General features: G+C 38.7%; 1 protein-coding gene across 2 annotated transcripts; it reads left to right on the top strand.

Moving 5' to 3' along the window:
* The first annotated feature begins 3831 nt into the window (after window positions 1-3831).
* On the top strand, window positions 3832-10670 carry unc45b (unc-45 myosin chaperone B). 2 transcript variants are annotated; one of them, XM_087849082.1, is made up of 20 exons: window positions 3832-3978; window positions 4593-4754; window positions 4852-4888; window positions 5002-5177; window positions 5307-5396; window positions 5489-5656; window positions 5790-5955; window positions 6126-6296; window positions 6390-6561; window positions 6685-6985; window positions 7087-7181; window positions 7676-7817; window positions 7899-8039; window positions 8145-8272; window positions 8458-8524; window positions 8703-8816; window positions 8969-9084; window positions 9219-9336; window positions 9433-9588; window positions 9910-10670. In XM_087849082.1, the coding sequence occupies exons 2-20, from the start codon at window positions 4593-4595 to the stop codon at window positions 10180-10182; spliced, it is 2793 nt and encodes a 930-aa protein (XP_087705208.1). In that variant the 5' UTR covers window positions 3832-3978; the 3' UTR covers window positions 10183-10670. The 2 variants fall into 2 exon arrangements, with proteins under 2 accessions (XP_087705208.1, XP_087705209.1); XM_087849083.1 differs by lacking the exon at window positions 3832-3978 and adding an exon at window positions 3990-4254.
* The last annotated feature ends 2542 nt before the right edge of the window (window positions 10671-13212 follow it).

Below are 13212 nucleotides of genomic sequence, written 5' to 3'. Positions count from 1 at the left end.
TACTACAGTGTTTATAATTGTCATTTCTTTAATCATTGACTGTTCCTGTAAAATATTGGATTTCCTATTAAAGTTAATTGAAAAACTATTACTTTTACTTGTACATTATCACTTTGGGTGCAAACACACCATAATAAATATATTATAGCTATTATAGGCTGTTGTAATTGACTTCAAAATAAACAGATGTTAAGATTAGTTTCCTCCTAACCAACTCAGTCATTTAAAATGGTAGGTAATAATAATAAATGCTCATTTTTCTGTAAAATGAGCACTTACATTGAGCTCATGTTTCAAATATTTGATACTAATCTTAAAATGCAATAAAAATACATTTAATGACGTATATAAACATATATGACATAAATAAATAACTGATAATAACTGATAACTAATGCATTTTTTTTGGTATGAACAAAAATCCCTCTATTGCGCAATTTATGCTGCAGTGGATGCAGTATACCACCTGGTGGTACTACTGCTCTAATAGGTCCAGATAAGATGCATCACAGTTCTCTGACCTCTTCACTACGTACGCAATGTGGAAAAGATGCAAAGAATTTACCTTCGACATTTATGACGTTTTATGTGTAAACCTCTAGGACTATCACTAGGATATGGAGAGGACCAGCACACCCAACAGTCGTCATTTACAAAAAATGAAAAAAAATATTACTTGCACTTTGCATAACACTGAAACTGAACTAAAAAAAATGTACAAAACACTTTTTAAAAAACACAAATGTTAATGAGAAAGAACAATGAAACCACAGCTCTCTATTTCTCAACAGCATTGCATTGTTCTTCTAATCTACAGTACTGTGCAAAAGTTTAAACTGGCCCCTCATTTTTTTATATATATATTTTGCCAGACTTGAGTCTTATTTTGAGCAATTTTGGTCTTTAGCAATATTTTACAGGCATTTTTTTCAGTCCAGTTCTCGTACCTGATTCTCAGGGGATTTTTTTATGTTCTTGTTTTTAAGCCACAACCAACCTATGAATTACTCAAGAACAAAAAAGAATGCATTCAACTTAAGGAATGACTCAGTTTTGCGTCTACACATGACGAACAAGTTAGAGATGTAACATTATCTTTAGATGCTTTGTTACCAGCAGCCTGTCAAAAAGAAAAACATCATTTGTTTATACAAAAAAAATGCAAAAGAAAACATAGTTCAATGGGCAGAAGATAGTATTTTTGCATCAGAGATCAATTCTCAAAGAGCTATTAACTGAAAAGCACTTGCTGTGAACTGTATCTTTAAAAAAAGTAGGAAAGTGGACAAGTGGAGGACAAAAGCAGAAAAGGAGAAGTTGCAGGATTTAGAAACTATTTACAGCAGATGAAGAATATTGAAAGTCATATCTTAAGAAACAGGACAAAATAACACCAAAGTCCTGAAACAGAACCTGAGACACGCCTCTGACCCTTCAGTTTATCCATCTTCTATTCACTGAAATCTACTCTGAAATGGTCTCAGTGGGAGGGTGGCTGTAAAGATGTCATACTTAAAGAAAGAAAAGGTTGAGGCACACCAAATTACAGAAGAACTAGACTGAAAATCTGTAGGTCTGATGGAGTGATAAATCCAAATGAGAATTTTTGGATATCAAACACACAATGGATTACTATTACTATGGCTTCCCCAGAGCCCGGACGTCAGCATTATTGAGGCAGTGTTGGATCATCTTGACAGAGAACAAAAGAAAAGGCCTCAAGACTTTAGCACCGTACTGTATGGGCAAAAACATTTGAACTCAAATGTTAATGAAAAAGAAGCAACAGTAGGTCTCAAGAAATTCACTGTGGCAATAGAAGACGAATCTTTGCTGGGTTGTCTTGTATACTGGTGTAGTACTGTATGTATTAACTATTTTTGTTTTTAAGGGACAGTCATGACTTGGGCCTGCAGTATGCAGATGGTCAAGGCAAAGACACACTGTGACTACTGGGGGTCTGGTGGAGATAGTGTCTATCATTTAGGAAAATGGCATTTGTTGCAAGGCTCAAAGTGGGATATGAAGTCATGCTGCAATAATGCTTGAGGGGAAGCCATTTAAGGTTGAACGTACCATGTGAATCGTCTTTTGAAAATTTTTGAAAGGACTGGTCTTTTAAGCAGGTACAAACCCATTTTAACAGAAATATTAATGATACAAAAAAGAAGAAACAATAAACTGCTTTCAAACACACTTTTTCACCCTATCATCCACATCAGACAGTTGCTGGTGAGTTCGGAGGTCAGTGCAAATATAATTAGTATCTCTTTCCCCAACACTAACAACATTATTGATCTTTCCTCTGGTCTGAGTCATGTATCAAAAAATGTCTACACAGTTCACAGATGGAGTTTAACACATAATACAGAGCATGAAACTGATGTGCTGCACATGGAGTTTATAGTTACTGCTAGATTTGAATTACATTGAGAAAATGCAATTACATAAAACCATAATACACTATAAATACAAAACTACAATATATGCCCAAAATAGAGAAATTATTTCCAAAAGTATGAATAATTGTGAAATGATATCAATAAAATGCTCGCAGCTGTCTTTTTGATATGCATGTCTACTTTAAAATCCAATCCAAAGCAAACTGATTTAAGGCTCAAAGCAAAAGGCAGAGAGGCAGCGCCAGAGGTTTTATGAAGATGAAGGCCAGACAAGGTAAACATTTGAACACAATGGCCTGCATGAGTTGATCATAACAAAATAAGTAAGCGGAGCCCCACAATACCACTGTGGGAAGCTGAACGATCTGGTGATGTTGGAGAGGACAATCCGGTCTTAAATATTGCAGTGGTGATGAGACAACACAGTTGTGTCAATAACCACTGCAGCTGCTGAGACACATGCTTCTCAAAACCTCCAACCAACCACTGAACCTGGGACAGAGTAGGTGGAGAGAAACAATGAGGGTCACTGGTCTTCAGGACAATGACAACTCTTCTTAAGACATATTTTTATCATTAGGCGTGTGCGTGCCTGCTCTCAATTTTTTCCATGTAATTTGCAGTAATCATAATTTCTATTTTAGATGTTTTGAATTTCTCAAAGTCTTCACAGATTGTTTTCTTTTTGCGTACTGAATTGTGAAGCCAGAGCGCTTCTTCATTGGAGCGTCACAAAATGGAAAACATCTTGGGACCTCTGTTGGGTGTGTGTGTGCTGAGAGGATACCAGCTGCAAAAAGTTATAAAACCATCGATGGGACATGCAGCACAGCATTGGACATTTTTGAGAGAATTGCTGAAAACCATTTGAGCGCACATTCAAAGGATGTAAACATACACTCACATTTACACTTGTGAGTCTTTCCACCTTAAACCCTGAACTCTCCCCCTAACCATCAAAACTAATTGCTTGATTCAATATCTAACCTTATGTACGTGCTCTTTCCAGAAGCTACCAGTTTCCACCAGGATCCCCCCCCCCCCCCCCCCCCCCCACACACACACACACTCTTCAACCCCCCCTCCCCTCATCAGGCAGTTGCTGGTGAGTTCTCAGCTGTCTGTGCCCTAAATAGACCTCATCAGGAGCAGACCACCTTTGAGGGGTTACTCTTCACTAAATTACCAAATTTAAAGTTTGGGGGTTTTTTTTTGTGAAGCTTTAGATTATTCAACAACCCTTAAATTATATGTTTTTCAATACAAGTCGTCATAAATGTACACCAACCTTAAGCACAAAGCTGTTTTTTGGGGGGGTTGTCACTGTGGAAAGAACCCCTTCGGTCACTAGTGGTCCACCTTAGTTCTGTCCCACCTCCTTGAGAGTCACTATAAATATAAATTGTGATACTGGTAGGGGGAGGTAACACAAGACAGATAAAGTTGGTAAGAAACACTTGGGACTACAGGTCCAGATCATCTACGCAGGAGGAAAACGAAGAAAAAACCCCCCACAAGAGCAAAGAACAAAGAAGAGGACTGAAGAAGAGAGACTCAACAGAGATACAATCTAAAGGTACAGAACAGCTTCCACACAGAGCTGTGATTCTCTTTTGAGGGACACTCAGATATGCAGAGGTACTTAGTATAAGGGTAGACTATGGCTATCAGGGGAGCAGGTGGAGATAGTGTCGGTCATCTAGGAAAGTGCCATTTGTCTCAAGGCTCAGACTAGGGTGGGAGATCGTGCCCAAATAAGGCCTGAGGGGAGGCCATTTGAAGTTAGAGATAGCATGTGCATGGCCATTTTCTACGGGGGACCCAGGTCTGTGGGACAGGGATTAGCAAGAAGGTGAGAATGAAAATAATTTCTAATTGTATGTTAAATTATTTTCATTACCACTCTGTTGTTTGTTTGAATGGTGCGTCTTTATAACTTTGAACTGCTTGCACACTTCTTTTCTAACACAATTTAAAGAGACAAAAAGAGTCAGCCACGATCATTATATGTTCAGCTTATTTGACGTATTTTTTTTTTCATCCAGAGAAAAAGTAAAAAGCTTAATTTAAATTTGATTGGCAGTATTTGTTAAAGTAAGCTTTGCCTGGTGAGCACAATAAAACAACACACAGGTTTGATTTTACATTTCATATATACATAAATATATATATTTTCCAATTTTTTGCCAGATGGGAGACCCAATCCAGTTAAAAGAGGAGGGAAATAAACACTTTCAGGCAGGCGATATTGACAAGGCCATTGAGTGCTACACTAAAGCCATCAAGGTGTGCCAGGACAAAAAAGTGCTGGCTGTGATTTACAGGAACAGATCTGCATGCTACCTAAAAAAGGTAAGCACTCTGATATGGGACCAAAACTATATCAAACAGATTACGCTTGCAGGTTCTCTGACAAACTGTCTGTGATTGTCTCTGTTTTTTCTTATAGGAAAACTATGCTAATGCAGCATCTGATGCAACTAAAGGTAGAGTAATACTTTAAGAACTTTGAACAGCTGTAAATATTCAGTCAACAGCAGAACAAAAATCCATAAATGAAAGTTAGTCATTAACTTAAACAATTTGCCCTCATCCATAGCGATTGATGTTGATGCAAAAGACATAAAAGCTTTGTACCGGCGCTGCCAAGCTCTGGAAAAGCTGGGAAAACTGGATATGGCTTTCAAAGATGTGCAGAGGTGTGCCACGCTCGAGCCAAAGAACAAAGCCTTCCTGGAGACACTCCGCAGACTGGGAGCAGAAATCCAGTCCAAGGTCAGCATTAGGCAGATACAACTGCACACAGAGGTCATGGCCATATCACCAAACAATGTAAAATGTAGTGTACATAGCAGGAGCTTAGAGCACATGATCATTTATAGTTGCATTTTTTTCTCTCCACAGCTGAAAACTTCATTTTCCACAGATTCGAGGGTACAAAACATGTTTGACATTCTCTTCGATGAAGAGAGCGAAAAGGACAAGAAGGAGAAGGTGAGGATTTTCTAAACTTCCTATTTCTATATTTGTTGTGGCAACAAAGATCATCTGTGATTTTCACACAGTTTTACTTCTTCAACCTCTAGGCCGCCAACAACTTGATTGTCCTTTCAAGGGAAGACGCTGGAGCAGAGAGAATTTTCCAGAATAATGGAGTGACTCTGCTACTCAATATGATCGAGACTGGCAAACCAGAAATGATCCTGGCTGCTGTCCGTACGCTGTCAGGAATGTGCACAGGACATAAGGCTCGCGTGAGTCATGGTGCATGCAAAGTGAAACTTTCAGCAACTCTTTATAAATATATAAAATTCCCATGCCCATGTCACCAGATGTATGATTTGCTTCCCGTTTTCCTTACAAAACCCTTTACACTTACTCCAACAGGCAATGGCCATCATTCAGATGGTGGGTATTGATAAAATGTGCAGCATCATGGCTCTTGACAATGAGGAGATTGCACTGGCAGCCTGCAACCTCTTCCAGTGCATCAATGATTCCCTCACTGGTGGAGATACACGAGAATATGGGAAAGAAGCAGACCTTGTTATGGGTATGAGAGAATAATTATGTGTAATAAGTATCGGTTAGATTGTCTACTTCTTTTTTCATCCTTACTCCTAAAACCACAGACTTTATTCTAAAAGGGCTCCTCTATTGGTGGTATTTTTCACTGTATTATTGACTGATGGACAATCTTTGATTTAATGTGTCTCCCCACAGATCCATCTAAAGACTTGAAAACTATTCTTCTTTCTCTGCTGGAGATGGTTGCAAGTAAAAAGGTGTCTGGCCATGGCAGAGACCAGGCATTAAACCTCCTGAGCAAGAATGTACCTCGCAAAGAGAAGAAGGAGATGGACCATTCCAAAAGCCTTTTCACTATTGACCATGGTGAGCCCAACACATGATTCCCTAACAGATTCCCTAACACAGGCTTTTTGAGTGATACTAATCATACAACATCTGTTTTTGTTTTTTCTTTAGGTTTGAAAAAGATCCTCAAGGTTTGTGGCCAGGTTCCTGAGCTGCCAGACCAGTTGCCCTTGACAGAGAATACACAGCTGATTGCTAGCGTGCTCCTCAACAAGCTCTATGACGACCTCAAGTGTGACCCAGAGAGAAACAACTTCAGGGACATTTGTGACGAATATATCAAGTATGTCCATGAAACATTCAGTGTTAATAAAGGCACTATAAATGAGGCCCAGCAAACATATCTTGTCTAATAATCATATTTTTTTTCTTTTCTTTTCTCTAATTCTCCATTCATTTTCTAAAGATCCAAAATAGACCCCAAAGACATGGACAAGACCATTCATGCCATCAACTGCATCTCAGGGTTGCTGCAGGGACCGTTCGATGTCGGTAATGCTTTAGTTGGTCGGCAAGGCATCATGGAGATGATGGTGGCACTGTGCGGCTCAGAACGCGAGGTGGACCAGATGGTTGCAGTGGAGGCCCTGATCCACGCCTCCTCAAAGATGAGCCGTGCCAGCTTCATTATTACAAATGGTGTCTCACTGCTCAAGGATATCTACAAGAAGACCAAGAATGAGAAAATTAAAATACGTGCGCTGGTGGTGAGTGTGCCAAAATGCGATAAAAGCTTACTTTATGTTTTTTTTCTTTTGTCTCAGGGTCTGTCTGTCTTTATGCATACTCATGCATCTGTCCTCTCCAGGGTCTCTGTAAACTCGGTTCAGCAGGAGGCGATGATTACAGTTTAAGGCAATTTGCTGAGGGCTCCACAGAGAAGCTGGCCAAGCAGTGCAGAAAGTGAGTATTCACAGAGACTCTGTACTAACTATATGCTAATGACAGTAATATTTAAAAAATACGATAAACAACCTTATAGAGCAAGGTTGTTAGAGTCATTTTACAGCGTGGGCGAAATACAGCCCACTTTGACTGTCCTGCAAGTATAAAACAAGTTTTCGTTAATTCAAAGAAAATGTCAGCTTTTGGGTTTGTTTGTTTTTTAAACTGTGAACAATGTAAGAAGATTTAAAAACAAATAAACAAACAAACAACAAAAAGAAAGTGTAGAAAGTGGAAAAAAGTTGAACTTTGTCATTTACTTGTTTTTGTATTACTTAATTACTTGAAAATACAGTTAAAAGTCTGTGCACTCCTTCACATTTGCTAAAGCTGTCTAGTGGCCAGTCTTTGCTGGGCCAATTCTGGCCCTAATCCAAATGTTTGACACCCCTGCAGGCTTGATATTTGTCAGGTTGCAATCAATGATTCATGATCATTTTTGACTTTTCTAGGTGGCTCTGCAATCCCCAGATTGATACCAAAACCAGGAAATGGGCTATAGAGGGTCTTGCATATCTGACTAATGATGCTGATGTAAAAGATGACTTTGTGGATGATGAGCCTGCCATGCAAGCCATGTTTGAACTGGCTAAGGTACAGAAATGACAACCTGAGAAAAACTCAGAAAAGACTAAGAAGAGACCAATAACCTCTTCCTTTTCTCTGTGTTTTTAGTCCAGGGATAAGACGATCCTATATGCAGTTGCTTGCATCCTGGTTAACTGCACTAACTCCTATGAAAAGAAAGAAATTCTCCCTGAGCTGGTTCAGCTGGCCAAGTTTTCAAAACAACATGTGCCTGAGCAACACCCCAAAGTAAGAGAAGAATGTAAAAGTCAGACCTAAACTGATGATTCAACAAACAGAACAGGAAATGTCACACACACACACACACACATATGATGCATTTTTTCTTGTCAGGACAAGAAGGACTTTGTTGACAAGAGAGTGAAAAGGCTGCTGAAGGCCGGAGTCACATCAGCTCTTGCTGTCATGGTGAAAGCAGAGAACATCATCTTGACAGATCAAACCAAAGAGATGCTGGCAAGGTGGGAAAGGAAAAAAAAAGAAAAAAAGACTGATGAGGCGTAACAAAATATGTAAACCAAAACACATACTGTAACTCCCTGGAATCGTACTGGGACATCTGTGACGTTTGTAGTATAGAGGGGAATTCCAGTTGACAGGTGAATAAATGACATCATGACTCTTTGACACATTTTTTATTCTTTAGGGTTTTCTTGGCTTTGTCAGAGGATCCCAGAGATCGCGGTACTATTGTTGCCCAGGGTGGAGGAAAGGTAAGCAGTTTGAAAAAAAAAAAAAATTAAAGTAGACTTGAATTTATGGCGCTCTATAAAGCCACGGTTAGATACATGGTGAGCGCAAGCATGTCAGGATTTGTACTGATCAACTTAAACAAATTCCACACGTGTACGTTACTGTTATTTAGACATATAAATGTGGCTCGGCCCTCAGGCTCTCATACCACTCGCTCTGGAAGGAACAGAAGCAGGAAAGGTGAAAGCCAGCCATGTCATTGCCAAAATAGCTGCCATTTCCAACCCAGAAATCGCCTTCCCTGGTGAGAGGGTAAGACAGAAGCTCCTTTGTTTTCTTCAGTGACAGTTTTGCCTGTGGCAATGATTTTTTTTTTAATGGTTTAAATGAAAGTGTTTACACTTGTTTTTACTTGGAGTCTGTGTCATAGCTATTCAGCTCTCACATCTTTTATTGTTTCACAGGTGTATGAGGTAATACGTCCATTAGTGAACCTCCTTCACACAGACAGAGAAGGCATGCAGAACTATGAAGCTCTGAGAGGTCTCACCAACTTGGCTGGTTTCAGTGAAAAACTGAGGTGAGTTTTTTTTTTCTTTTTAAGATCACATTAATAAATCGACACTGTGACATTAAATAACTCATTTTCTATACAACAGTTTGCTACATTCTGCAGATTTCATTTTCAATTATAACCTTCATCTGTTTTTGTAGAGTGAAGATTGTGAAAGAGAAGGCTTTGCCCGAGATTGAGAACTACATGTTTGAAGAGAATGAACAGATCAGATTGGCTGCCACTGAATGCATGTGCAACCTAGTGACATGTAAAGAGGTGAGGACAGCTGCAAACACATAATGATGGACGGCACACAATAAGTAGGCATTCCAACAGGTTGGCCGAAAATGAAATGAACTCTGTATGCTTTAGGTGCAGGATCGCTACCTGGACGATGGCAATGATAAGCTGAAGTTGCTGGTGTTGCTCTGCGGCGAAGATGATGACAAACTTCAGATAGCTGCAGGTGGAGCTCTGGCCATGATCACGGCTGCTCAGAAAAAGCTGTGCACCAAAATGACTCTGGTGGTATGTGCAACAGTTTACTACAACCCACACCCGTTTCTGATTTTTCTTTTTGTATAGAGATATCACATAAATGAGGTAATTTAAAACTTTAAGGTGTACTCCTACAGTTACGGATAGTAGGTTTTTGGACAATAACACAGTTTTGCCTCTGTTACCGCTAAAGTGTAATTTCTAAACAGTTCATGCAACACTTTTGTTAAGTCCCTGTGAACTAAAACTAAAGGTCTGCACTACAGTCACACCTTCACAGACTTACAGAGTCAGGTGTATATTAGCCAATGATGTTTATGTTTAAACAGAGTACCTTATCTGTACCAACAGACTTCCCAGTGGCTTGAGATCCTGCAGCGGTTATGCCTTCACAGCAATGTTCAGGTTCAACACCGCGGTCTTGTCATTGTTTACAACATGCTCAACTCAGACAACAGTGACCTGGCTAAGAAACTGATAGAGAGCGAGTTACTGGAAATCCTGTCAGTGGTTGGCAGAGCTGAGGACAATCCGAAGAGGCAGGAGGCCATTGATGCAGCACGCACATGTTTGGTCAAAGCTATGGATCTTGGTCTCATCAAACCCTTCGCCAGCCCTTCTTAAAGAAAATGATCAAAGATTAAAGATCAAAGGACATTCTTCCTTTTTCCCCTCTGATAAACAGAGATTCCCCCCCCAAATAACTGTTTTTTCACATAAGTGATTTTAGGAGTCATCACCCTGACTCCCCATCTCTAAATATAACCCCTCACACTGTGAAGCAGGGATTCTTTTTATATACAGAAAGGGGTTGCGTGATATGGGAATCATATATGGGGTGGGGGTTTCCAGCGATTGGTTTGTGATAAAGCTGTAACTGTGTCTAAATGTTTAAAGACTGACGCATTTACATGTGTTTATATTTTGCCATTTGTGTGGTTGATGAGCCATAATACACCATTTAAATAACACCTAAATGTTTCAGTGTTTCTTTTCTAAACTCAGTGCAAATAAGCAGCACAGACTGAAAACATTAAATCAGAAATCTTTACAGATCTTTTTTAACAAACAGCATCTTGTATTTACATTAATAAATCTTTTTTGAATTATAATTTGAAGTAAGACTATCATTCCTCCTGAATAACTATATGTAAATAGACAAGAATCAAACATTTATATTTAGGAAATACAAATTATTCGTTTTTTGGGTGGTTTTTTGCTCTTGGGTTTTCAATTAAAAATTCAAAATGAATAACTATGAAATGCAGTAGAATGTGTAACTTTGACACTCTGATTTATTGTCTTTACACATAAACTACCACATGTTTACAGGTAATTTGTATGTTTCCTTTAACAGGTTATTAATATGTAATTACATAGAAACAGGTAGTTTTGCATTTTGCAGTCCTGATTCCTGCATATAATAAGCCATAACAATAAACATTATTGCCATTATTTACCATTATTGTTTCCTGCAAACAAAGAAGAATACTGAGGACATGAGACAGAATTAATTCCAGGATTACAAAAGTATATCTCAGCATGTCAAAGCATTAGTCAGCATTACCTTACTCTTTTTTTTAACTTAAACATTCTAATCACTTCATGTCATTTTATTTCTAAGAGGTAATACTGTTACCAATACATTGATATACAGTTATTAATATACAGAGCTCGACAGTCATCAAAGCAATGAGTGCCAGCTGCTGGTCAATGTTTACCACAGCTGCAGACGTGCAGCAGTCCATGTGCTGTTGCAGTTTATTCTTACAGTGTGCACTTTCACTCTGAAGACAGCCGACACAATCAAATGACTTGCTCTTCCTAATTTGTGTTTCCTTTTCATTTTAAAGTATTTTATTTTAGCGTAACAATCACTCCCCTTTCACTATTTTTGTCATTATGCTTGATTTATTTCAAACTTTAAATGTCCACTAGATTTCATTAATCCACAGTGAAGATGAAACATAACAAAGTACAGGAACCTCTATCATCTTCTTTGTGGCATGCTCTGAATACACAGACAAGCATATCTTTGACTACATGCGTAAAACTAAATGTTTTAAAAAGTCAGTACCATGAAGGCTACAGCAGTACTAAGCACTATATGCATATGTAATATATCAATTTTACTATACATTCTTGTTTTTGAATGAGATCTTTTTATTTCAGACAGTCCCTTTGTAACAATGGAGAGAAGAAAGGAAGAGCAACGGTCTGGCGGTCCATCATCACTCTCAGCATCTGCATGATTTAATATTTACAACATCACAGATCTGTGATTATTTCTCTCTGCTCACATGATGTTCCTAAAAACTCTTTAATGAGTGACGAATTTGTTGGTCAGTTCATTCAATGTGAGAAAATGTCCTTATTTGTCTCTTCCCCTCACATACCCACCCACGCACATCTCCTCCTCTCCTTATTTGTTCTTATTTGTCTCTTCCTGGTCGTTGTGTCCTTGGGCAAGACACTTTACCCTACCGCCTACTGGTGTTGGCCAGAAGGGCCGATGGTGCGATAAGGCAGCCTCGCTTCCGTCAGTCTGCCCCAGGGCAGCTGTGGCTACAACTGTAGCTTGCCTCCACCAGTGTGTGAATGAATAGTGGCATTGTAAAGCGCTTTGGGTGCAAAATATTTGAATAGCTGATAGTCAGGTGAGATGTACGTTTTATGATTTTTTTTATTCATTGTTATTCATGCAGTTCTCTTAACTATTAACGTCTTGATTCCACCTCTGCTTTGGTTTGGATATATATACAAGCAGAGGGCAGTGAACATTAAAAACACATACATACTCTACAGACGAAAATATGCTCACTTTAAGATGATTTTTTTGTATCTTTAGATGTACTCTAGCTGATCCTGGATGGCAGCTTTCCATCTATTCTTACTGGTTCCAGAAGAAAGTATCACATCAAACTGAACCTGGCTTCTGTACACTGGCTTCCTGCAGGATTTAGAATTGATTTCAAGAGTTGTTGTTTTTTTTACTAACTTTTAGAGCATGTCTTGATCAGACCAAACCCCCCCACCCCCACCCCCCAAAAAAATTAAAAGTATGTATGCGTGTGTAATTCTGTTTTTATTTCTGTTGTAACACTTTGTAAACTGTTTTTAAGCTGCTATGAAAAGAAAACATGTTATCATGCAATACTGTCATGGTTAAATAAAAGTACATTCTCTGTCAGTTTCAAGGTTTTACATATCAAATATACATATTAAAAATATCTAGCACTTGTGATGAACAACAACATGAAAGGGAAAACAGATTTTTACAAACCCATATCATTTGGGTTGACTGCAGAAATATGCCCTTAAAGAAATTGACATAATTTGAGGTCCAAATAGTTGGTGCTCACTGTCATACAGTTTGCAAAGGAGATCAGGTGAGTGCAGAGATTATAGTAGCCTGGGGAACCTCTTATATCCTACTTCTAAATTCAGGCACAGCTGAGCTTATTTTACTCGTTTCTAAAATTCTCTGGAACCTGGAGTCATTTTTGACCAACATATGTATTTCAACATGCACATTAAACAAATATGTGGAACCGCCTCCGGTCAATAATACTCAAGTGAGTAACATCCTGACTGGAACCTGATAAGGATCCAAAATGGCGCAACAAGAGTACTGGCAGGGACTAAAAAGAGAGA

This window comes from Neolamprologus brichardi, chromosome 12 (genome assembly GCF_056152115.1).
Source record: "Neolamprologus brichardi isolate AB-2024 chromosome 12, ASM5615211v1, whole genome shotgun sequence".
Classification (NCBI taxonomy): Eukaryota; Metazoa; Chordata; class Actinopteri; order Cichliformes; family Cichlidae; genus Neolamprologus; species Neolamprologus brichardi.
The sequence above is the reverse complement of the archived record's forward strand: the minus strand, read 5'-3'. Positions and strand labels throughout refer to the sequence as shown.

What these genes read in the sequence shown, in the direction of transcription:
- unc45b (XM_087849082.1), top strand. Translation starts at nt 4,593, where the DNA reads ATGGGAGACCCAATCCAGTTAAAAGAGGAGGGAAATAAACACTTTCAG. An exon ending in GCACAGGACATAAGGCTCGC is followed by an intron (nt 5,657 to 5,789) that starts GTGAGTCATGGT and finishes TTACTCCAACAG; the next exon opens with GCAATGGCCATCATTCAGAT. An exon ending in GGTTTCAGTGAAAAACTGAG is followed by an intron (nt 9,085 to 9,218) that starts GTGAGTTTTTTT and finishes CTGTTTTTGTAG; the next exon opens with AGTGAAGATTGTGAAAGAGA.